Source organism: Buteo buteo, chromosome 6 (genome assembly GCF_964188355.1).
Source record: "Buteo buteo chromosome 6, bButBut1.hap1.1, whole genome shotgun sequence".
Lineage (NCBI taxonomy): Eukaryota > Metazoa > Chordata > Aves > Accipitriformes > Accipitridae > Buteo > Buteo buteo.
This window is the reverse complement of record NC_134176.1, coordinates 26,437,388-26,457,802: the sequence shown is the minus strand read 5'-3', so window position 1 is coordinate 26,457,802 and position 20,415 is coordinate 26,437,388. Positions and strand designations below refer to the sequence as shown.

The 20,415-nt window shown below is 47.2% G+C and overlaps 1 protein-coding gene across 1 annotated transcript; it reads right to left on the bottom strand.

Moving 5' to 3' along the window:
- Window positions 1-3,622: 3,622 nt before the first annotated feature.
- TMED10 (transmembrane p24 trafficking protein 10) lies at window positions 3,623-19,842 on the bottom strand. Its single transcript, XM_075030144.1, has 5 exons — window positions 19,561-19,842; window positions 15,291-15,411; window positions 10,723-10,796; window positions 6,389-6,515; window positions 3,623-5,909 (listed from the first exon to the last, which is right to left on the bottom strand). The coding sequence occupies exons 1-5, from the start codon at window positions 19,786-19,788 to the stop codon at window positions 5,788-5,790; spliced, it is 672 nt and encodes a 223-aa protein (XP_074886245.1). The 5' UTR covers window positions 19,789-19,842; the 3' UTR covers window positions 3,623-5,787.
- Window positions 19,843-20,415: the final 573 nt, after the last annotated feature.

Genomic DNA, 20,415 nt, shown 5'->3' with positions numbered 1-20,415 from the left:
TACCTTGGGAAAATGCTTTCTGGCTCAGAGCTTGAAACAACAAGCAGGGCTCCTTGCAATGTGGTGAGGGTTAAAGAGCTGTTCAGCATTATATGGATCTATTTTAAAAGTAACTTATCCATCAGAGTTTACTTGCTGTCCATCATAACCATTTCCATACAAAGATGTTGTGCTTCCCAGCAGCAAAGACAGCACGTCAGTTTTAGAATAAAGGTGCTTGCAGGAACACATGAAAAAGCTTAGACGTGTTTTGCTAAGGATCATTCACTCCCTCCACTGCAAGGGGAGTACCTCGCAAAATGTCATCTGGCAAACAATAATAATTAAAAAACCCCCAAACAACTAGATGGCAAAATCTCACAGAAGTGGGATTAAGGAATCTGGAACAGTTGTAGAAAACCAGAAGACTAAGCGAAAAAATCAATCTTCATTTTTCCAATCTGAAAAGTAGAGTTATCTTGCCCATTATTATCTACAGTATCATACAAATTCTTCCATAAAACAATCACAGTAGTGGCTACAATCAGGTTTAGCCATCCCACAGCATTGCCTTTACTACGCTTTAAAAATCAGGGCAGCAATTCTCACAGCAAAATGCTCCTAAGGGAAGTAACAGCTGCTGCCTACTCAGGTTTAATGGAATGTGACTGAAGAACATACACCTGACTTTATACTGAATTTTTTATTAAAGCATTTAAAGAAATCACACCACCTAGAGGCAATGTGCCATTCTGCCTCTTGCAAAATCGTTACCAAATGATGAATTTGGGTAAGGGTAGGAACACTGTCATTTAAACCAAATCATAGAAAGTATCTGCCTTAGTTCAAAGACCTCATTCATGGTTTTCAGAGTCAAGACAGTACATTGATTATGTTACTAACACAAGGAAAGAGCAGCCCACACTGAGAAGGAAGAAATGACAACCCATCTACACGGTTAATTATAATTAAGACGACAACACCATGAGACTTCAGTTACATATGTATAGCAAAGATCTTACACCTGGGGGAAGATTATCCAAACAAAATATATTCAGGGGGAAATAAAGACCGAGCAGCTGGTATGGGTGAGAACACCCCAGAGGGTAAAGCTCTGCAGCAGATCAGACCAGAGCTGCAATGAGATATAGGTGGAAAACACAAGCATGCCCCCCCCCGCCTGCCTCAGCTGTGTAGCAGCTGTAGGAACAGCATCCCCTATATAACCAAGAAAATCCAAGTTTCTCTCATTACAATTCCAACAGAACCTCCTGGTGCACCTTATGCAAAGATCACATAATGCAACAGATTTAAAAGCTCAGGGAAAAGGTACCTCAGGAATATCAGCTATGAAATTAAGTGACACAAAACTGCACAAGCAAGACAGAGCAACGCAAGCATGGTTCTGTCATTGCCTTTTTTGAGTAACGTACCCCCAAAGGAAGTTAATCAACATGTAAATTTTATTGTAAAAACTGAAATAAAACAAGTCGGATGGGTCCTTCAGGACACAGCAGCTTTCTCCAAACATGAGCTAAACAAATGATCCTTCTAGCAAAGATCACTGGGATGGACACCTGGAGACCACAGGTCCTCTGGCAGGCTGTGTCAGCAAGCTGGAGGTGCAGAAGCTAATGCATTGCATTTAAGGTGATAAACCACTTGGGCCTCCGGCAACAGAAGGAGCAATCAGGCATCCATTACCACCATTTTGCAGAAAGTTTAAGTCACTTCAGCTGCAGCTGAAACAGAGCAACTCCCAACTCCTGCCAGAGCAACAGACTTCCAGTGCAAAGCAAAAGAGGCTTCCTACAAACTGCTAAGCAAATACAAGTATTTTAGTGCTGCAGCAAAAACTTGGGCTCGCCTGCTTCAGGTTTACAAAAAGGTCCAAGAAACACCAACAGGCAGTTTTTCTAAATCTTCTGCTCCTTCCACCTTTCTCAGAGAAAGGCAGGCCTGCCAGAGCCACCACACCACCACCACCAGCGGTGATCTGGGGGAGGAACAACAGAATAAGCACAAACCTGACAAATTTTTCAGGTGGAGAAGGGGCAGCAGACAAAACTACCAACCCTGCAGCCACCACACCCAACTTTTTTTCTCCTGTGAAAGACATATCCATTTCAGATTTGTACTCTCTCCTTCCCAACAAGCCACCTTGAACGTATGGGAAGTTCACTTCCCAGAGACTTTCTTCACTAAGGGCAAGGCCATCTCAGGCATCTGAAAGACAAGTGCAGCACAGGGAGACAACTAAAAATATGAGAGACAGAAATACATCACAGGAACTGGCAGGGGTGAAGAGAGGCCATGCTACTTTCCCAAACCTCTGCCATAAGATCCTGTGAAACATACAGGCAGGAATCCCCCAATGATCTCGCCAACCAGTTGCCAAACTAGTTTTGAGTTGAAAGTCCCTGACCTGCCAGTTAGGAGACAACACAGGTGTTGTACACTTGGGTTATTTCTCACACACCTGAGCAGCTTGTAAGAAACGAGCAAACGAGCGTGTAAAAAGCTCATCCCCTTATGCGTGCACGCACACAGCAGCTGCAACGGGCACTTTGTACAAGGTGCAGCCTACGTTGGCATAGCAGGAGGGGGAATACGTGAAGATATACCTTACTTAGGAACACTCACGCGCTGTGTTAAGTAGTGTGATAATTAAATCGTTAGTCACATTGACAAGTGGGTGGAAGAGGCTGGAAATGTCTGATGCAGTTTGCTACAGGCAATTATAGATTTACCAGTGATGTATCTGTCACACACAAAGATGGGCTCAGACCCAAGTATCTGCAACAGCTCAACTTTAGCCCATTTCCCAGAAGTAAAATGGAATGAAGACACCAGCTCTGCATCTGCAGTACTCTGAAACAGCCCAGACCCACCGCCAACCTACCGCATAAGAACAGCTGTACAATTTCACATACTCAAATATTCATCTGGGCAAGGACTTGCTGAGGCTAATCCTTATCCAAAGATCTGGGAATTTCCCTTCTTGAAATTCTCCCTGATAATTCTAACTAGTTATGTAGCACTTACGTGCCCTCAGTCCTGTTATGAGACGTATCTCACTTGGCTACCGCATGACAAAAGGCTAGCGGGCTCAGCAGAAGAGATCTGACAGCAGTTCAGTAAATACCTAACCACTCTCTTCAGTAAGCATCTGCCACTTGCATAGGACTAACTCATCTTTGCAACAATTCAATTTTTCCTTTAAAGCACAAAACTGAAAATATTTCCATTTGTCTTCATGAACTAAATTTTACATGGGAACCCACAGTGAAAAACTGGATCTTGTACTCTAGAGCACCAGCCCTGTTTCACTATCAGCCTCAAAATTCCTCCATGTAGAGGGATATAACTGGGCGGGGGAGGGAGGAAGGCAACAAATGGTAACCTATATTAGAGACACCCCGCTTGCTGTGCTGCTCCCACTCTGCAGGGAAGCCTGTGCAAGCCAGTACCTTTCCTTAGTCTGGAATTCTCAAATTCTTTAGAAATTAACTGTTGCTAGAGAAACCCAAAGGCTTGCAGGGAGTCTGTGTACTTGCTGCTTCCTGCGACAGGTCAGCTTGCAGGAAACAGCAGTTGGTAGGAACATGCACAAAGAGGACAAGACTCACACAGACAACTGAGGTGGGTTGTTCTTCCCCAAAGAAATTTTATTTGAGAAAGTTGACAAAAATCCCCCAACCAGTCATTACAGGTAAATCCACATCAGTCCCCCACACCTGCTCCCCAGTAATCGTACCAGTACAGTGAAAATCAAAATCCAACACCAGAACGATGACAGTGTAACAGTCACCTGGGGAACTTAAGGTCTTGCCACCATTTTTAAGATAAAGGTATCTTTGTACTCAGATAAGGACGGGGAGAGGATATCAAAACAGACAAGACTGGAAAGGCCCCTTTCTTGTACTGTTTTTTCGAGTTATATAAAAACAAAAGCAAAACCTTAACAGATCTACAGGCTTCAAACTGTAGGACCTAAAACTACCTTCAAATGACTTCTGTAATTCAGTCCTGTGGCATCACTGCTGTTCCACACTGTAACAGCTTTCAGAAACGTACAAGGATAAAATGGATGCAAGGGCAGAGGAGTGGACTTGGGTTCTTAATATGGCTTTATCAAAAAAGAAACAAATTAAAAGCAATCTAAGCACTTGCCAGTGGAACTAACAACGCTGGGAACTTGGCAATGGCAAAGGAGAGGCAAAGTACTAATATATTTAGATGACAGGAGGTCATCTTTTCATCCTCTTTCCCATTGCCTCACCCTGGACAACCATTTCCTTCCCAGAAATAGATCAGATTCAGGCCAGAAATTATAAAACCGTGCTTTTTTCAAAATGGTAGCCCAGGCCCAGGGCCATGACAACCTCTTCCCTAGGCAGAAGTGTCTAGGCACATGACACCAGAATGCTGCGCTGCTGAACCATTTGCTCTGAAGGAATGCAGAGAAGGTGAAAGAATTTTAATCACTGCGTAAAAACTGCAGCAGGTAAGTCCAGGAAGTTAGCCTGCCCATTTTTTTTCCCAGCCTGGCTTATTTAACATCATGCCATCTGGACAGCTGAGAAATGACGAGAAGCTGCTTGCTCTCTCTGTAGTACTGCATAGCAGAATAACAATTCTGTTGAGGGCACAGTTCAGACTCCCCCCAGACATAGAATTAGCCTATTCCTACCCTGTACTGTTTTTTTGAGTTCATCCATATCCTTCCAACCACTCCTCTGCCAACCTGCAAAGCACCCGTTGCACCCTCAGACCTCAAAGCACGGCACAGGCCCTCATGTTTCACATGAGCAGCAGCCCACCTTGCTTTAAGGTCTCGGAAAAATGAGATTCAGCCAGCTGCCTGCTGGATAAACACTACACTGTTAGATGAAAAAAGTCTCCTGCTCAACATAAGACCAAGTTTCCTAGCATAACCTGCTCCTATTTGCTCTGTGACTGTATCTGACTGAGGGCTCCTGTCTGCACAAAAGGCCATCCCTGACCAAGGCTTTCAGGAAAACTGCTGCATCATTTCAGAACAAGGGAGGCAAATCCGAGACAAACACATGGAGCAAGGGCGGGACAAGGAGCAAGGCTGGACAGCTTATTTGAGCAAAGCAGGCTTCTCCTTTCCAAGCTCAAACACGTCCTCAAGCCCTCCTTCCAAGGCTCCCCTTCCTCCAGGCTAAACCACCATATGCTCAAGTGCCCTGACCTGTCAGCACAAAGACACCAGCTCCCACAGGGAGAAACACAGTGGTCCACGACAGGGACCAAACCTTGGACCTCCCTCTATCCTCAGGCCCTGCTGGAATGATGAATCCTATTGCTTTACACTCACCTCTGTTTGCACGAGGCTTAGATCCCAGCTGGTCAGAACAGGGAATCCCCCGCTCTGCCCCAGTGCTAGCTGCATGGCACCTAAAGAGCTCAGCAGGGTCAAGTGGCTCAGAGTAACACTACAGTCACAGACAGATGGGAGACATCATCAAGCCAAGATTATAAAAGGAGAACGGACAGCGCAAAAACTTGCTGCAGCTGTCATGGAAACATCTTTTTTTATTTAATCACTGCCCCAGGAATCCCCAAACCCATCACAACCTCCCCCACCCTCAACATCCAACAGGATTTCACAAGTCCCCCATTGCCTTCAATGTTTAGGCTCCCCTCCCCCTTTAGGGTCCAAGTTCCTGCAGAAAGGCTTCAGTCAGTGGGTATCATCTGTGAGATGGCTCCAGGGGGCCATGGCTGAGTCCCAGCGGTGTCCAGCTGGGTCTGAGAGGAGGGGGAGGAGGACTTGCTCCTTTACTCAATCAGTTTCTTGGCCTTGAAGAAGCGACGCAGGTAGAAAACCTGCCAGGTGGCCAGTCCGATGAGACAACACATGGAGAAAATGCTGAAGTACAGAACCCGGGTGTTTGTCGACTCTGAAACAGACAACAAACCATTGCACGGGAGTCTGACATCACAGGATGTGCCTCAAGAGGGCAAAGTTCCCAGGATTTTCTCTCCCCACCCCTGCAAAACTTCAAAGGTGAGATATCATCCAGGAGGAAGGCAAGGGCACAGAAGCACCAACAGTACTTGAGAATAAAAGCAAAGGGAACAATGTGAAGGATAATGAGAGGGAACAAGGCAAAACTGTGGTTAACGGGCAACAATAAATGGTACAGAGTAATTCACGTTAGGAATGGAGACAGAAAGAAATTATTTCTAGAGCTGGGACATGCAAGACCCAGTGACTGCTTCAGACGGAGAGAAATATCAGCAGGTTTCCCTCACTAAGAACAGAACAGGCAGAGACCACTATCATCACTTGATCTCCAAATGCTGTCCTAGTAAAACATTCAGCAGAAGTAAGGGGTCTTAGAGCTCCATCCCTCTGAAGGAGCACAGAGTTTCTTACCGTTCGTATCCCTCATCTCCTCTTCTCGTTTCTTCATGTAGGCAAAGTCATTAACAATGGACTCTGAAAGATCTTCCAGGCGCCTCAATTCTACTTCCAGAGGCTTCAACTTCTCCACTTTCGCGATCTAGAAAACAGAGGGAGTCAGGCAATCACTGAGCCAAAACCAAAAGTTCCCACATGGCTTTTTACTGCCAGTTTGAACCACTCCTCCTCACATACTACAGATCTGGGGCATCCTTCCCCTAGGGAAACACCTCTACAAGCCAGAAACTACCATTGCATAAAACACTAACACTTCTCCCACCTGTTCGCTGAAACACACTTTCCTACTACCCCTCCTACACAACAGAGGAGCACAGTATGCATACAAGCACATTTCTTCCTTATTCGGCCTAATGTTAGCTTATTCACAGTTGGCTTCTGAGGAGTGGGTAGAAGAGCTTACCACATGACTAAGCCTCCAGTGAATAGAAGTCACAGACTGAGGTACAGGTGACTAACTTACATACGCATACGATATTGTTCTATAGGCACACAGGATATTAGCAGCAAGACTCACTTTGCTAACTGTTGCCACACACCCCAGAAAGCCCGAGCAGCCTGCTTCCCAGTAGTAGTGGTTTGATTACACCCACAAGAGCTCAGGGCTTTTATCCCTTAGACCGATAACCTCAAGGGCAGCATATGCTCTTGGTAGGGATCATGCAACTACAAAGTGCTTCATCTGCCTCACGCCACCAGGTGACGCTGCTGGAATACTTATGGGCTGCTTCTGAGCCAGTTTGAAAGAAAAAGCGCACTTCCCTCATAATAGCAGGGTTTATAGGACATCATTTTTGTGCAGAACATGCAGCCTACAGTCCTACAAGTCATAGGCTTGCATCCAAAAAGAAAAATCCACAGGACATTCAATTAGAAAGCACAGTCCACAACAACAACTATTTAAAGTTGAATGTGTAAACACATGTCCCTGCCCCAGTCCTGGCTGCAACCTGACTAAATCTGTAACACAAGGACATTACTCAAAGGAAGCTAACTGCAATTCCTGCCACTGCTCCAGTGTAGGGTTTGCGTAACTCTGGTTCTGGCGTAGAATCTGTCACTATTACCAACAACTGACAGGCCTCCGCCATGAAGACCAGACGCTGAGTAATGCAGCGGAAGAAAGATGCGCTACAGAAAACTACAGAAAACACATGGAGCACCTGCAGCTCACCACCGGTCTCACTATCACACAGGATTACTTAGACATAAGCCACAGGATGACACCCCTCAGTGGTCCAGGTGCCAACAGGCAAGCAGGCAACAGAGTGCCCAGGGTACAGGCAAACCTGAAACACTGCTTCCAGAGGCAGCTGCCTGGGCATCAGAGTCCATCTGAAGAGATGCTCGTGACCAGGCCAGTGCTAGCTAATCAGCCATTTCACTGAAGTGTCTTCACATGACATGCGTATCCTGGCAAGCTGCAGGCCATCAAGCAGTCATCTGAGGATTTTTATGCTGAGGCGAGCTGTGTATTACAGCTCTGCCAGCACAGCAGTGTCAATTTGGAGTGCGTTTGTGAGAAGGGGTAGGAAACGGGAGGTTAAAACCCTCCTGCTTTCTAGCCAATGGGTTGTACTGACAAAACCCTGTAGCCTGGACATGTACGTGCCAGCAGAGCTTTGCTGAAAAACTGGCACCAGTGGATGTGTGACTATGGCCCAGGCTCTGCTGACACAGCTAGAGCAGCAGGTCTATAACACACACACAAGGTCTTGGTCAGCTCTACTGACAAGCTAGCCCTGTGTTGACTAGCTTCATGATCTTCCTGGAGGGCACTTTTCCTCATTCACAGAAGGCTACAAAGGTTCCACTGGGAAAAAAAAAAATCAAGGTTTGTCTGCTCCATCCTGCGTCCCTTCAGTTGGTCTTAATAGGTGTAGCTAGAAACATCTGATAGCTATTTTTAGCACTGCATATACGCCGCGACACACATCCTGGAACCTCTTCCATCCCTAGTGAAGCCAATATGCACAGCTGCTCCAAGGGATTTTGTAAAAAGCCCACCAAGCATCTATGATGGTGGAATGCCATCATCCTAGAAGGAACATCTCCACTGAACGTCTCAGGGGCTACTAAAAGATTTGTCAAACCCTAACTCTCTTCCTCGCATAGAAAGAGACGCGCTATAGCCAAGAATTGACAAGGATTAGCTGATCTGGAAAGGAACCTAGATCACCAAGCCTTCCTGGTTCCCTCTGAAAAGTCTTCTTGCTTTTTGCTACCTTCGTTTCTACTTATTGAATGGAGAAAGTTATTCCTCCCTACCCCAGAAAACTAAGGTATGACATTGCCATGCAGTTAGGTTTTCTAACCCAGCTCTCTCTCCCAGTTGATTTGCTCCAAGAATGTCTGGATCTATGAAAGCTTGTGAGGTCAGACTTGGACGTCACCCCTCCTCTCACTCCATATATCCATGCACAAGCAGGACAGTATCAGCCACCATTGTTCAACTCCCTGCATCAAGTCTCCTTGCAGCAATTCAACAAGAACTGGGGGAGAATACAGGTCACTGGTACCTTATAGCAGATGAACATCACAAGCAAAAGGCTCAAAAAGGCAGCAATTCCAGGAGAGAAACCTGAGCAACAGTCCTCCCCTCTGAGGCCTTACAGCAACCTGTCAAGTCAAAACCCACAAATAGTACAGCAACCTGGGGAGAGAGAGGATAAAAAAAGAAAACACACTGCAAAGCAGTATGGCTAAACATCCGTAGCAGCTGTACAAACAGTAAACCAGTTTGAGTCCCTTGCAGACACGCTGCTCAACAAGGCTCAACACAGTCTGCCACTCAGAGGTCCTCACAAGTCAAGGATGCTTGCCAGTGCTGCCACGATCCGCATTTGGTATCAGGTGGGACTGCAAGTCTAAATTGTTCTTTTCCCGGGTTTGTCCGTGAACCTTTTCCATCAATCTGACTATGCTGACAAGCATAATGGATACTTACTTTTATTCCAAGACAGTTGTATCAGTACAACCAGTGGGTATATAGATATACAGGCACAGGAGAACCTTTCTGCATAGGAACAATGTTTCTAGGTAGCACTACAGTGATGTAATTCAGAGTATACTGCGGGGTTGTATTTAAAGAGATTCTGTAAATGTAATCACCATAATCCTCCCAGTTACGCTCTCAGGGGTCAACCTGTAAGATTTCAACATCTTGTAATCCTTCAGTAGCTGGTTGCCAGACAGCTGGCCCAACGATTGCTCTGCTCTTCCCTGACCCCAAGCACTTTTTTTATTCTCCATGTAGGTTGTGCTCTAGACTGACTTAAACAATAATTGCTCTGCTCTCCCCTGATCCCAAGCACTTTCTTACTCTCTACATAGGATGTGCTCTAGACTGACTTAAGCCACGCAGGACCAGCTAGCCCAAAGCTCAGAAGGATATAAAAACTCCAGCATGCCCATCTCAGAAATTTGTTAGTCTTCTAACTGGCACCATACACAGGCTCCTCTGCTACATACTCTCCTCCTTAAGGCATCTCCTACACTGTTGTGCGCAGTGGACACAGAAATAATTTGCAGGAATCTTTCTCCCATAACACCTCTCATTTTCTCAGGCACAGGCTCTGTGCTGGGGGCTAGCTGACCCCAAATTCTAGGGAGCCAAAAGCATAGTAGCAGCCATCAAAATTCAGCATCCAAACCAGCCAGGACCATCCCAGCCACAAAGCAACTGCTAATCCACACAGCTGGCTCTTGGGTCTAAGAAAGCAATGTCCTCCTAAGATAGAAATGTTTAGGCTTTATGCCTATTTGCAAAGTCACACCTTCAAACCAAATACCCATTTCACACCAGCTACTACTCTGCCAAACACCTTTATATCAATACACTGCCAATTCTTAGAAATGTACAAGTGACACTTCAGGGCTGTTGAGCCAGTATATCTTACAGTCAGGAACAGTAACAACACAACTTGACCTCTAGGAAGATCTGATATTAACCTAAAACGCCCTCCGCTGCTGGGGCTGGGGAAACTTCACATCTCAGTCTCTTGTTGCCTCTAATGCCTATGCCCAGAAGCTGGGTCACGCTATCCTAGCAAAGAGATTCACACATTAGGCTCCAGTTCCCAGAGTACTGAATTCATTTTAGTTAATGTTTGTCTTTTTTTTTTTTTTTTCTCCCCTAACACACAAAGCTTCACTGGAATTGTAGGTTGCATGCAGGCTTTCATCACCGCTGGGAAAACAGCTTCCCGTCATGAGTCCCAGATCTACAAATGGCATCACGTGAGTGCTGGGAAAGGGGAGCCTGCAGTGCAGGCAGCCAGGGGACATACCTCCTCGTAGTTCTTTGCTTCAACTCCATGCTTCATATCCAGAGTCACGAGCTGGTCCGGCATCCTCCCTGTTCCTGGAAGCATCATGAAAGGATTCATTGTGCGAAACATTCAGCCTGCCAGGAAATCACCAGCTCTCCCCACCACTAAGGAAGAACTCACAACATCCCTCCCCTCCCTCCATGTCTGCAGCTAACTGCGGAGGCAGCACAGTCCAGCCTAAAAATACAGAGACTTCACAATAAATCCTGGCTGAAGGAGAACCTCACAAAGATAATGAGAACAAGCTGTAACTAAAAGTGCTAAGTGTGTGTAGGATGCAAATCACTGTAAAAACTGCAGAGGATTAGAAGATGAATACCAGCTGCTATGAGACAGCCTGGCGAAAGAAAAGTCACCAGAGGGACAAATATTCAACTGGGAAGCCCACGTTCCTCCTAGCAGGAAGTGCATCGGCAACTTGTCAAGGTTACTGGGATTGTAAATTATTTTACATTCAAAGGAGCATAAGGTAAACTGCTTAACTGAAGAATATGGCATACAGGAACCACTGACCCTCACATGCTGCAGTATCTGCAGAAATGAAGGCAACACCTTTACCAACATATCTTTTCAGGGAAAGAACAGCTCAGATATCAGAGACCCACACTGCTAATGCAAATCCCAAGATGGCAGGAGGCTTCTGAAGCCAGGAAAACACCACTTCAGAGAACTGCAAGCTGGAGCTGCACAAACAGTGAGTAGGATAAGGCTGCAGTCAACAGCACAGTAGGTATCTTTTAAGGCTGTAGCCCCTGGGCCAGGGACACCTATGGCTAATAGCTACTTTTAACTGCTACAAACTGTCACATCTGAAAACATTCACAGGAGGGAATAAAAAAATAGAACAGGCATATAAGATACCCTAAAGAATGCAGCACATCAGCTGACCTGAGTATCATATTCCAGTATACCACCCACCAAGGAAATGTCTGTACATAACACATTCCCAAATCACAGCACTTTGGGATTTATTTTTTTTACAGTTGTCCTCAGCTGGCTGCCAGCAAAACACAAGGTCTAAATTCACTCAGATTATGAATTTCAGAGTCTTTATCCAGGAGCTCGTCCAATACTCACACTTTGCCTTAGGAGGCTGCCAGGTGGACATTCCCTCAGTCCACAGGCAAATTCAATGTGCAGGTTACATTGGGTCACTCCAGTCAGAGCTAGGAAGATACTCCAGGTCTTCAGTACAACATCCCCAAGTTTTCTCTCTACCCACTGAACAGCTTTTCAACACCAGAGTAGAATCACCTCCACCTTCTACTGCTAGCAGAACACGGAATAACCTACTGACAAGATGGTCCATATCAATTACAAACTGTTTCTTAAATTTCCAGAGGGATACAGGAGCTCAAAATTCAAACCCAGCTATGTAAGAGCCCAATGGATAAATTAGGATTATGATGGAATTTTTTGGTTTTCTTATAAAAGACCGGTTACTGTAAAACTCAAATCCCAGCACTGTTCTTTAACAGACAGGCTGTATACAACCACCCAGCGCTCCTTTCTCCAACCACAAGTTTTGACCACTTATGCCACACATATACGAGCATGCCTGGAGACTGGCAGGTAAGACAGCCAACAGTAGCTGCAGAAGAAAATTCAAAGCACACAGTTCAGCAAGAGGTTTTTTTAATGTTGTTTAAATTACAGCAACTTGGGTGGAGAGCTGGAGCTTCCAGGAAGAGATGAGAAAGATGAAAAGGCCAGTGAACAGGAGAACAGAACTGGAAGGATTAATTTGTCAGGCTGGAAGGGAGAGCTGCCAAGAAGCAGTAAGAAAGTAGAGAACTTAGAGCTGCTGCGTGCAAAGGGATGGAAAGCAGACATTCTGCAAGAGGTTAACACTGTCAGGGACTGGCCTGGAAAAACTCAAGCTGTTTGTCTACAAGTTTACTGAGCCCAAGGCACTAGGCAGCTCCCTTCACGCTCATCAGATCTTCAGTAACTCCCTGCTCCTCCTGCAGCCACAGCTCACCAGAGCAGACGGGGTCAGCAGCAAAGAGAAAAACAGTTAAGTCCCAGAGATCTTGAACTAAACTGATACCTACATCCCCCAGGAGGTCTTCAAGAGGTCATCTCACATGAGCACAGAACTGTTTCCTGGGAGATTAGCAGAGCTCCTAATTTGCAAAGTCAGTGGAAAAACAGGATAGTTGAACTGGATGTAAAAAAATTTTCCCACAGGAATTCCAGAAAAAAATGAGCCATAACACTCTTAAGAAAGTTTGGGAAGAGAAGGATTACAGAAGGAGCAAAGGGGTAAAGATTAGCACACAGGAAGAGCTCTACAGGGGAGCATGTAGTGCAGGCCAGGCTGTTCTTCTCAGGGATTAGCATATAGTGCGAGAGTAAGTGTGCCTGGGAACAGAGCCCTGGTCAGGAAGACAGGACCCTTCCACACTGGAAGAGGGGAAAAACGCCTGTCATGCAAACACCCGTAGCTCCAAGAAGCACACTAAGAACTCCTCCACTCTGATAAGGTGGACCTTCTAAATAGGATCTTCTTCTCACTTCGTCTTCCTCATTTCTGTGGTTAAGGATTGAGAAATCCCAGTTGCTGAGAGCCCTCAGGTCCCAACGGCTCTGGGCTTCCTCTACCAACAGTTTTTCTATTCCACTATTCCTTGGCTGCCACGCTACAAGTCCTGATCACTTACTTGATGAGACTGTGAAAAAAATCCCACCTTTAAAGAGAAACATGGGGATAAAACGTCACTTGGTCAGTTCCCCCATTCCCATGCTGACCTTACAGATGAAACAAGGCACTTCCTTGTGACACAGTTATGTCTTCCACAGTACCTTAACCATGTCCTGCAGATGATCAAGCCTCACAGTGCCACCTCCTTTACTTTAATACTTGCTTGATTTCCAGTACAGCCATGGGAAATCTGGAGATACTCACCACAGAGGATCTCTCTTTAGCAAGGAATTTGGCGCACCCGAGTCCAAAAAGAAACCAGCAGCTTGGAGACCCCTAAACAAAAAGCCTCCAGAAGAGGATCCAGCTGCTCAATTGAACAGCTCTAGATTTTGGCACCTCAATGCCCCACTGGTCACCAGGTAAAAGCTGCACTTTGAAATATTTTATCCTCATCAGTACTGAAAGCTTTAAAACAAACTTGCAACAATACAAGGGAGCCAGGGAACAAACATTTCCAACAATCAAAAGAGCTATAAGGGGCTCAGTCTAGGCAAGAAAACTCTGGTCACAAGCACTGAAATAAGAGTCTAGACACAACTGAAGAAAGAAGCCTTTCCCACTTCAATGTGTGATCACATGGAAGCTATGAAAGGATTTGTGGGACTGTCTGGAGACCTCCCAAACACCCAGGTGTTAGACAGTAAATAGCATGAGTGACTCCCAGATGAGTCACTAGTGCCTGCATGTCTCAATGCGTTAAGGAGCATTTGGAAGCCCTACCTTTGGAGTGAAATAAAAGCAAAATCCTCAGCATTTGGGGTTACTGTCTTATCTGTAAAATACCATAGAAGAGGTGTTACAAGCCAGGTCCCTCCCAATCCCAGCAAAGACGACAGTCTTCTCTTTCTGGAAAGTTCTCTTCAACTCGCAAACTATTTGTATCTTATATGTGGAGCAGAACAGCAAAACAGAAGCCGCCTTTCAACAGACATGAGGAATGCTGCTAGTGACTGCTCTGTGAAATGCTCTGGGACCTTTTAGGATAAGACCTAAGAAGAACCAGGTCCAGGGAGCAGAACTCTGACAGTGACTGTGAAAAGATGTGAGCACCTACAAACTTGCATGCGCTCACACCACCGCAAATGAGACTACAGCCTACGTGCTGGCTGTTTTCAGCACGTTTGTCCTGAAGTTGAGCCCAGCCACTCAAAGCAGCACATGCGTCACACTCACAGGAAACGAGCCTCAGTGCTTGTTAGGCAACCATCCCTGCAGCACAAATTCAAGGCTGACGTCCTGGTCATTTCCCCTTCCCTTTCTTTATTGACCACTTGGAGAGCAGTTGTGGGTGCAAACCAAGGCCACATTCTCTATACATACACACAGAGAAAATGGTTGCTAACCTAACATAGGATTGCTGCCAAGTACACATTGTGGAGAGAACACGTTCCACAAAATGGGCAGAGATGGTCAGCTGGGGAGAAAGACAGGGTCTGGAGATGATGGCATTCTGCTCTGTCCTGGCTCAACTGCAAGATGGGGAGAAGCATGAAAAGGGCAAAAGAGGTGTGGTTTGCTCCCTGGTACTGCCACTCATTGCAACTGTAGTGACCTCTGCAGAAGGAACACGTGATTCCCCTTTCAGAGGAAACCCAAGCGCTCTACACGACAGCCGCAGAGGATTACTTAACTTCAAATGCAACACTGACAGCAGATATTCTGCAGTAAGACTGCCCAGAACCTCCTGAAGATCACCTTTAAAAATCAAAGTGTTCTGCAGATCACACCCAGGACCACTTTACCCATACCCCTAATCCACATATCTACGTGAACTTGATCAGAAGCTAGAAGCAGCCAACAGACCTTTCACTTCACTTACCCACAGGAAGCTTGCTCTCAAAGCAGGCCTCAAACATATCATAGTCTTCAGTGGTGAAGGCAAACTTGCCCTTAGTGGCATCCTCCTTGGCATACAGGATGTGCCCAGCTGAGTCGGTTATCTGTAAGAGAGACAAGGAGGATAAGAAACACAGTGTTTCGCTGCAACGGGCTCACACTGCCTGTGCAGGAAGAGTACTCCTAGCCTCCCCTTTGGATCTGCTGCTTTCTCCTTTCAAGTTTCCCCTCCTTCCTCATGATTATCAATTCCTCCCCTCCTCATCCCCACTCCAGGAGCTGACAAAGTCAGAGTGCCTCTAAGGTAATTATTGACTCCTAGATTAAACAAACAAACAAACAAACAAAAAAAACCACCAAAAAGCAATCAACCAACCAACCAAAAAAAACCCCAAACTGAAAACCACACCAATTCCTCTTCCTCCTATAACCCCTGAATACAGACTACATTTAGGAACTCTAGCTGAACCAAACTGTTACTCATTGCCTTCATTTTGCAAGCAAAATTCATAAATTCCCATAGCAACAGAGATACGGAGAAGCCTTATGGGACAAAAAAGACTCATTCCCCAGAAGATGAAATGGAGAAGGGCACATCTATTCCTCTAGAAATGAACCAGCAGCATGGCCCTGAGTTATACAAGGTTTGGGTGCCAAGATCCATAAAAGTGGCCACTTCAGAGGACAATTCAGACTACAAAGAATAATGACTGCTTTGCGCTAAGTCTATGAAATTACTAAGAATAGGCAAAAACTGTAGGTCTACAAAAATGCTTCAACAAAGAGTAAAAAAAGGACACACATTTCATGACAGACTTGAGAATCATTGTGCTCAATTAAAGGCTCCATCCAGTTGACATACTCTAACCATGGACAGGGTGAAAAAAACCTGAAGACGTTACAATACTGCATGAAAATCAACCATGTGGATTCCACTGGAATGCTTCCCAGTTTCCCTCAGCTCTATCCTTCAACAGGTATGTCTGAAAAAGCATGAGTGCTAAAGTTCCTAGGGGTCTTTTAAAGTCTTAGAGGTGAAGAAACTAAAAAGCTTGGGAATAATTTTAAAGGTACATAAGACAGAAGTACACAGAATGATTTGTGATATTGAGAAGGCAAGTCAGACATTCTCCTTTAATCCATCTTACAACAGAAAACCAGCCTTGTTTCCTTGTACAAAGGCCATATAAAAGTGTTATGTACCCAAAATTATTCTAAGGCAACACTCTTTATTCTTATTAGAACACCTAATTAACTCCTTGCCATGGGATACCACTGATGCCAGCAGCCTGCTGGACTCGGAACAGGTGCGGACCTTCACATGGATAATGAGAGTTGCTGCATTAGGCAGGAAAAATAACAAAGTATACAAACCCTCCTGCCTCAGGGTATAAACCACAGCAGGCGACTTTAGGAACAAGCTTCCTCTACATACAGGTTATCCCGTAATTGTCTGTTACGGGATTTGTTGTAGCTGCCCCTGCACCATATGGTATTTGTCAGCATCCGAGAACAACGAGGATCACCGTTCTCCTCCCGCGCTGCAGTTCCTGCTCAGAGCTCTACCTGTATTCAAGCGGTGAGCAGATGAAAGCACGCCTGCAAAGTCAGGCACAGGCAGCTGTGTTGCCATCCCCCTGCCACAAGCCACCAGACACAAGCCACCTCCAGTCTGGAAGCCACCAGACTATTGGGAGGCTCTCGGCTCAAGTGAGCAGGCCCCGCTAGAGTACGGGACCATCCCACACCTGGTCACGCAGACACAACGTAAAAGCATGTGTTTTGGGCACCGTACAGTGCATGCAATTTAATGGAGCAGTCCTGATTAACCAAGATGTTGGTTCAGCATGACACCATATAATCTGCACGCTGGGTTCTCCATCCCAAGAAGCAGTCACAAGAACACAGTAAGGAAAGCTCTCAAACGTGCCTATTATTTTGAGCACTATTCCCTTAGGGCTTTGTAGACACCAGAGCTAACCTTTAGCTAGAGAATATTATGCAGCTTGATCCATTTTTGCCCTTTGCAGCTCTAGCAATAGCCTGCTCACAAACAGGATTCTGGACAGTAAAAGCTCTGCTATCCACTTACATCAAAACTGAATAGCCTTACCCAAATCAGCCAAATACACTGCCCATTCAGCTGGGTGTGCGGGGGCGGGAGAAGCTGCTAATAGCCCAGCCAGAACACTGTGGGGGAGTTGACCTGAAAGGGATTTTTCATGCTATTCTAACGTTATTTACGGTAACGCAATCCCCTACAGACAGGGCATTGTTCGCCCTTAACAAACAGCGGGACAGTTCCCCAAACCGCCAGCCTCACCAGCCTCGACAATAGGGCAGAGGCACGTGGCCAGGCCTAAGCGAGACCTCAGCCGCCCCGATGCTGCCCCTCAGCAGCCAGCTGGCAGAGCCCGCGGAGTCCTCCAAAACAGAGGGTGCCACTGTTAGCGCTGGGGTATCACACACGCAAAACGTAGCTCACCAGCAGGAACTGTAATGAGCCCGGCCAGGATTCACTACCAACCTCCTACGTTCGGTGGCGCGATCCAGGGGACCAAAGCAGGCTATCCAGTGCAGAAGGAGCAAGACCACCTGCAGACATGGTTGGTGTCTTGAACTAACTTTTCCCACGCAAACTTAGACGTATGCACCTAACAGAGGTGTTACAGCACTTACAACAGGCTCAGTGTGTTGGGAGGCCAGAGCATACCTGAACAATAAAAAGGTAAGCAAGAATTGCATACATTATTGTTTCTCCTTTGTGGCTTTTCAAACTAGTACAGGACTTTATTTTACTTTATTTTTGGTTTACAGTTCCTGTAAAACACAACTTCCATGAGCAGTCCCACCTGGACACCACCTTCAGCAGCAAAGCCAGGCTAAGACTCAAGCATGGGATTCACTGCTTCACTACCTCCCTAGACAAGTCATAAAAGTAAGTTTTGGAAGAGACTCTGGGGTCAGTTGACCTAAGAGTGGGCAACCAGAGAACCAGGAAGCTTGATCACTGAGCAGTAAGAGACAGACAGTAACATGGCACTCAGTCTGAAATACATGTACCTTACCAGGCAAATACTATAACAACTTAAAGCAGTAAAGCTGCTTGGCTCTGCCTATACACAGACAAGGTTCCTCTTACAAATGATGTAACCATACACAGCAAAACAATATTTTTTAGAAAGCAAGACTCCAGAAACAGCCTTCTCTAGCCATAACCAAGCACAACTGCCAAAAACCCAAAGCCTTTGGGTGTCTGTTGGCAAATGCTGGAAGGGCAACTTCATTTCAGGAGGTCTCAAATACTCACTGAGTAACACTGAGTTCAGAGACTCCTGAGCAGACCACCCTGACTGTCTGCGTGCTTACTTTTGAAGCCTTTGGAGCTTAGACAGAAATGAAAAGCAGACAGAAAGCCGTTATGAACTGATTAGATAGCAACAGACCTTACTCAGGTAGTTGGGAAATTTGAAGAAAGCCTAGGAAAGGCAGACCGCGGACACAATTAAAGCGAAGCTGTTGAAGTTTTAATAGCTGTTTGTCACATAGGTGTATTATTCACATATGTTCTGCCGACGCTTCCCTTATGCTCCCTAAAGATGCTTTAGGACCACTTTCCTCCCCATAGCAAACACCTGCCTCCCTAAAATCCACGCGAGCCACGACACAGCAAGATGGGAACAGCCATTTTGCGTACCAAAACCTGGTCTCCAAGCCCCCACCCTGCTCTTTCCCCGCGGCCTGCTGCTCCGTCCCGCCGTGCCAGGCCGTACGTGGGGAGCCACGTCACCGTACCTCTTTCCCCCTCGCATGCTATCATGAGGCTTAGGACGGCCTTATCGCAGCGGCCCGGCCCGCCGTATAATCTGCACGCCGAAGGCCTTCGCCGTGCGGATTATACGGGCCGCCACGACGTGATTTTTGCGGGGAAAGAGCTTGTATTTGGCCCAAGCCAAAATCCCGCACCCAACACCCCGACGGCAGAGCCCGAGCCCCTGGGCGAGCCGGCGGCCCCGAGCACAAGGCAAGTCCTGCCCCATCCCTCCCGCGATGCGCCGCAGGCAGGAGGCCAGGCCCGCTGTGAACCCACGCGTGGGCTGGTGTCACGCGTGGAAAACGTCGCTCATTCCCCCCGCCCCGCCCCGCCCCCGCACGCTCGGGGAGGCGGGGCCGCGCCGCCCGCCCCGGCCTTCCCTCCCCCCCAGCTCCCCCCCCGTTCCCGCCCGCCGGGGCGCCGCCGACCGCGGTCGCACCTTGAGGTTGGCGGAGGGTCCGGTGGAGGAGCCCTGCGGGGCGCCGATCTCGTACTCGCCCGTGACCAGCGTGTCGCGGTGGATCTCCTCCCGCAGGCACTTCCGCGCCTTGCCCGGCAGCTGGAAGGAGATGGGCCGCGCCGGGTCCACCAGCAGCACCAACAGCAGCAGCGGCGGCAGGAGCGGGGCCTGCCCGAGGCGGGGGCGGCCGGGCAGCGGCAGCGGCATGGCGGCGGTCTACGGGTGCGGCGGGCCGGGCCTCCGCCTCCGCCACACGTGACCAGCGCCGCCGCCTGCGTCACGGCGGGGGCGGGGCCGGGGGCGGGGCCGCGCCGGGCGCCCGGCGGGCGCGGGGGTGGGGGGCCGCGGGGCGGGCGCGGGGGGGCCGCGGACCCCGCGTAAAGGGGGGATCCCGTGTCCTCCTGTTCCTCGGGGTGCCGGTGTACGGGGCTTAGGTACTGAAGCCTGCCCCTTCGAGGGGACTACTTCGTTATTTAATAAATGCTTGGTGAAGTCCATTCGTTGGTAGCGGCTGATAATGACTATTTCATCCATTAAAGAAATGAAAAATTAAAAAAAAATAAAAATCAAACCGTGCTCCAATGCAGCGGAGCGTGCTGAGGATGGGCAAGCAGTCTGAATTTCCTACAGCCTTCCGCACAGCTGGGAGCTTCCCAGGTCCTTCTCTGGGAGACGCGCTTGCTGTTCAATTATTATTTTTTTAAACCTCTGAGTAATTTCTCTCTTGTCTTCTGCGGCCAAGAAAATTTAGTGTTACCAGATGTCTCGCCGCTTTGGATCAACATCCTGCAAATACAATGGCGGCTGAGGTATGCGAGTGGTTTTGACAGCAAA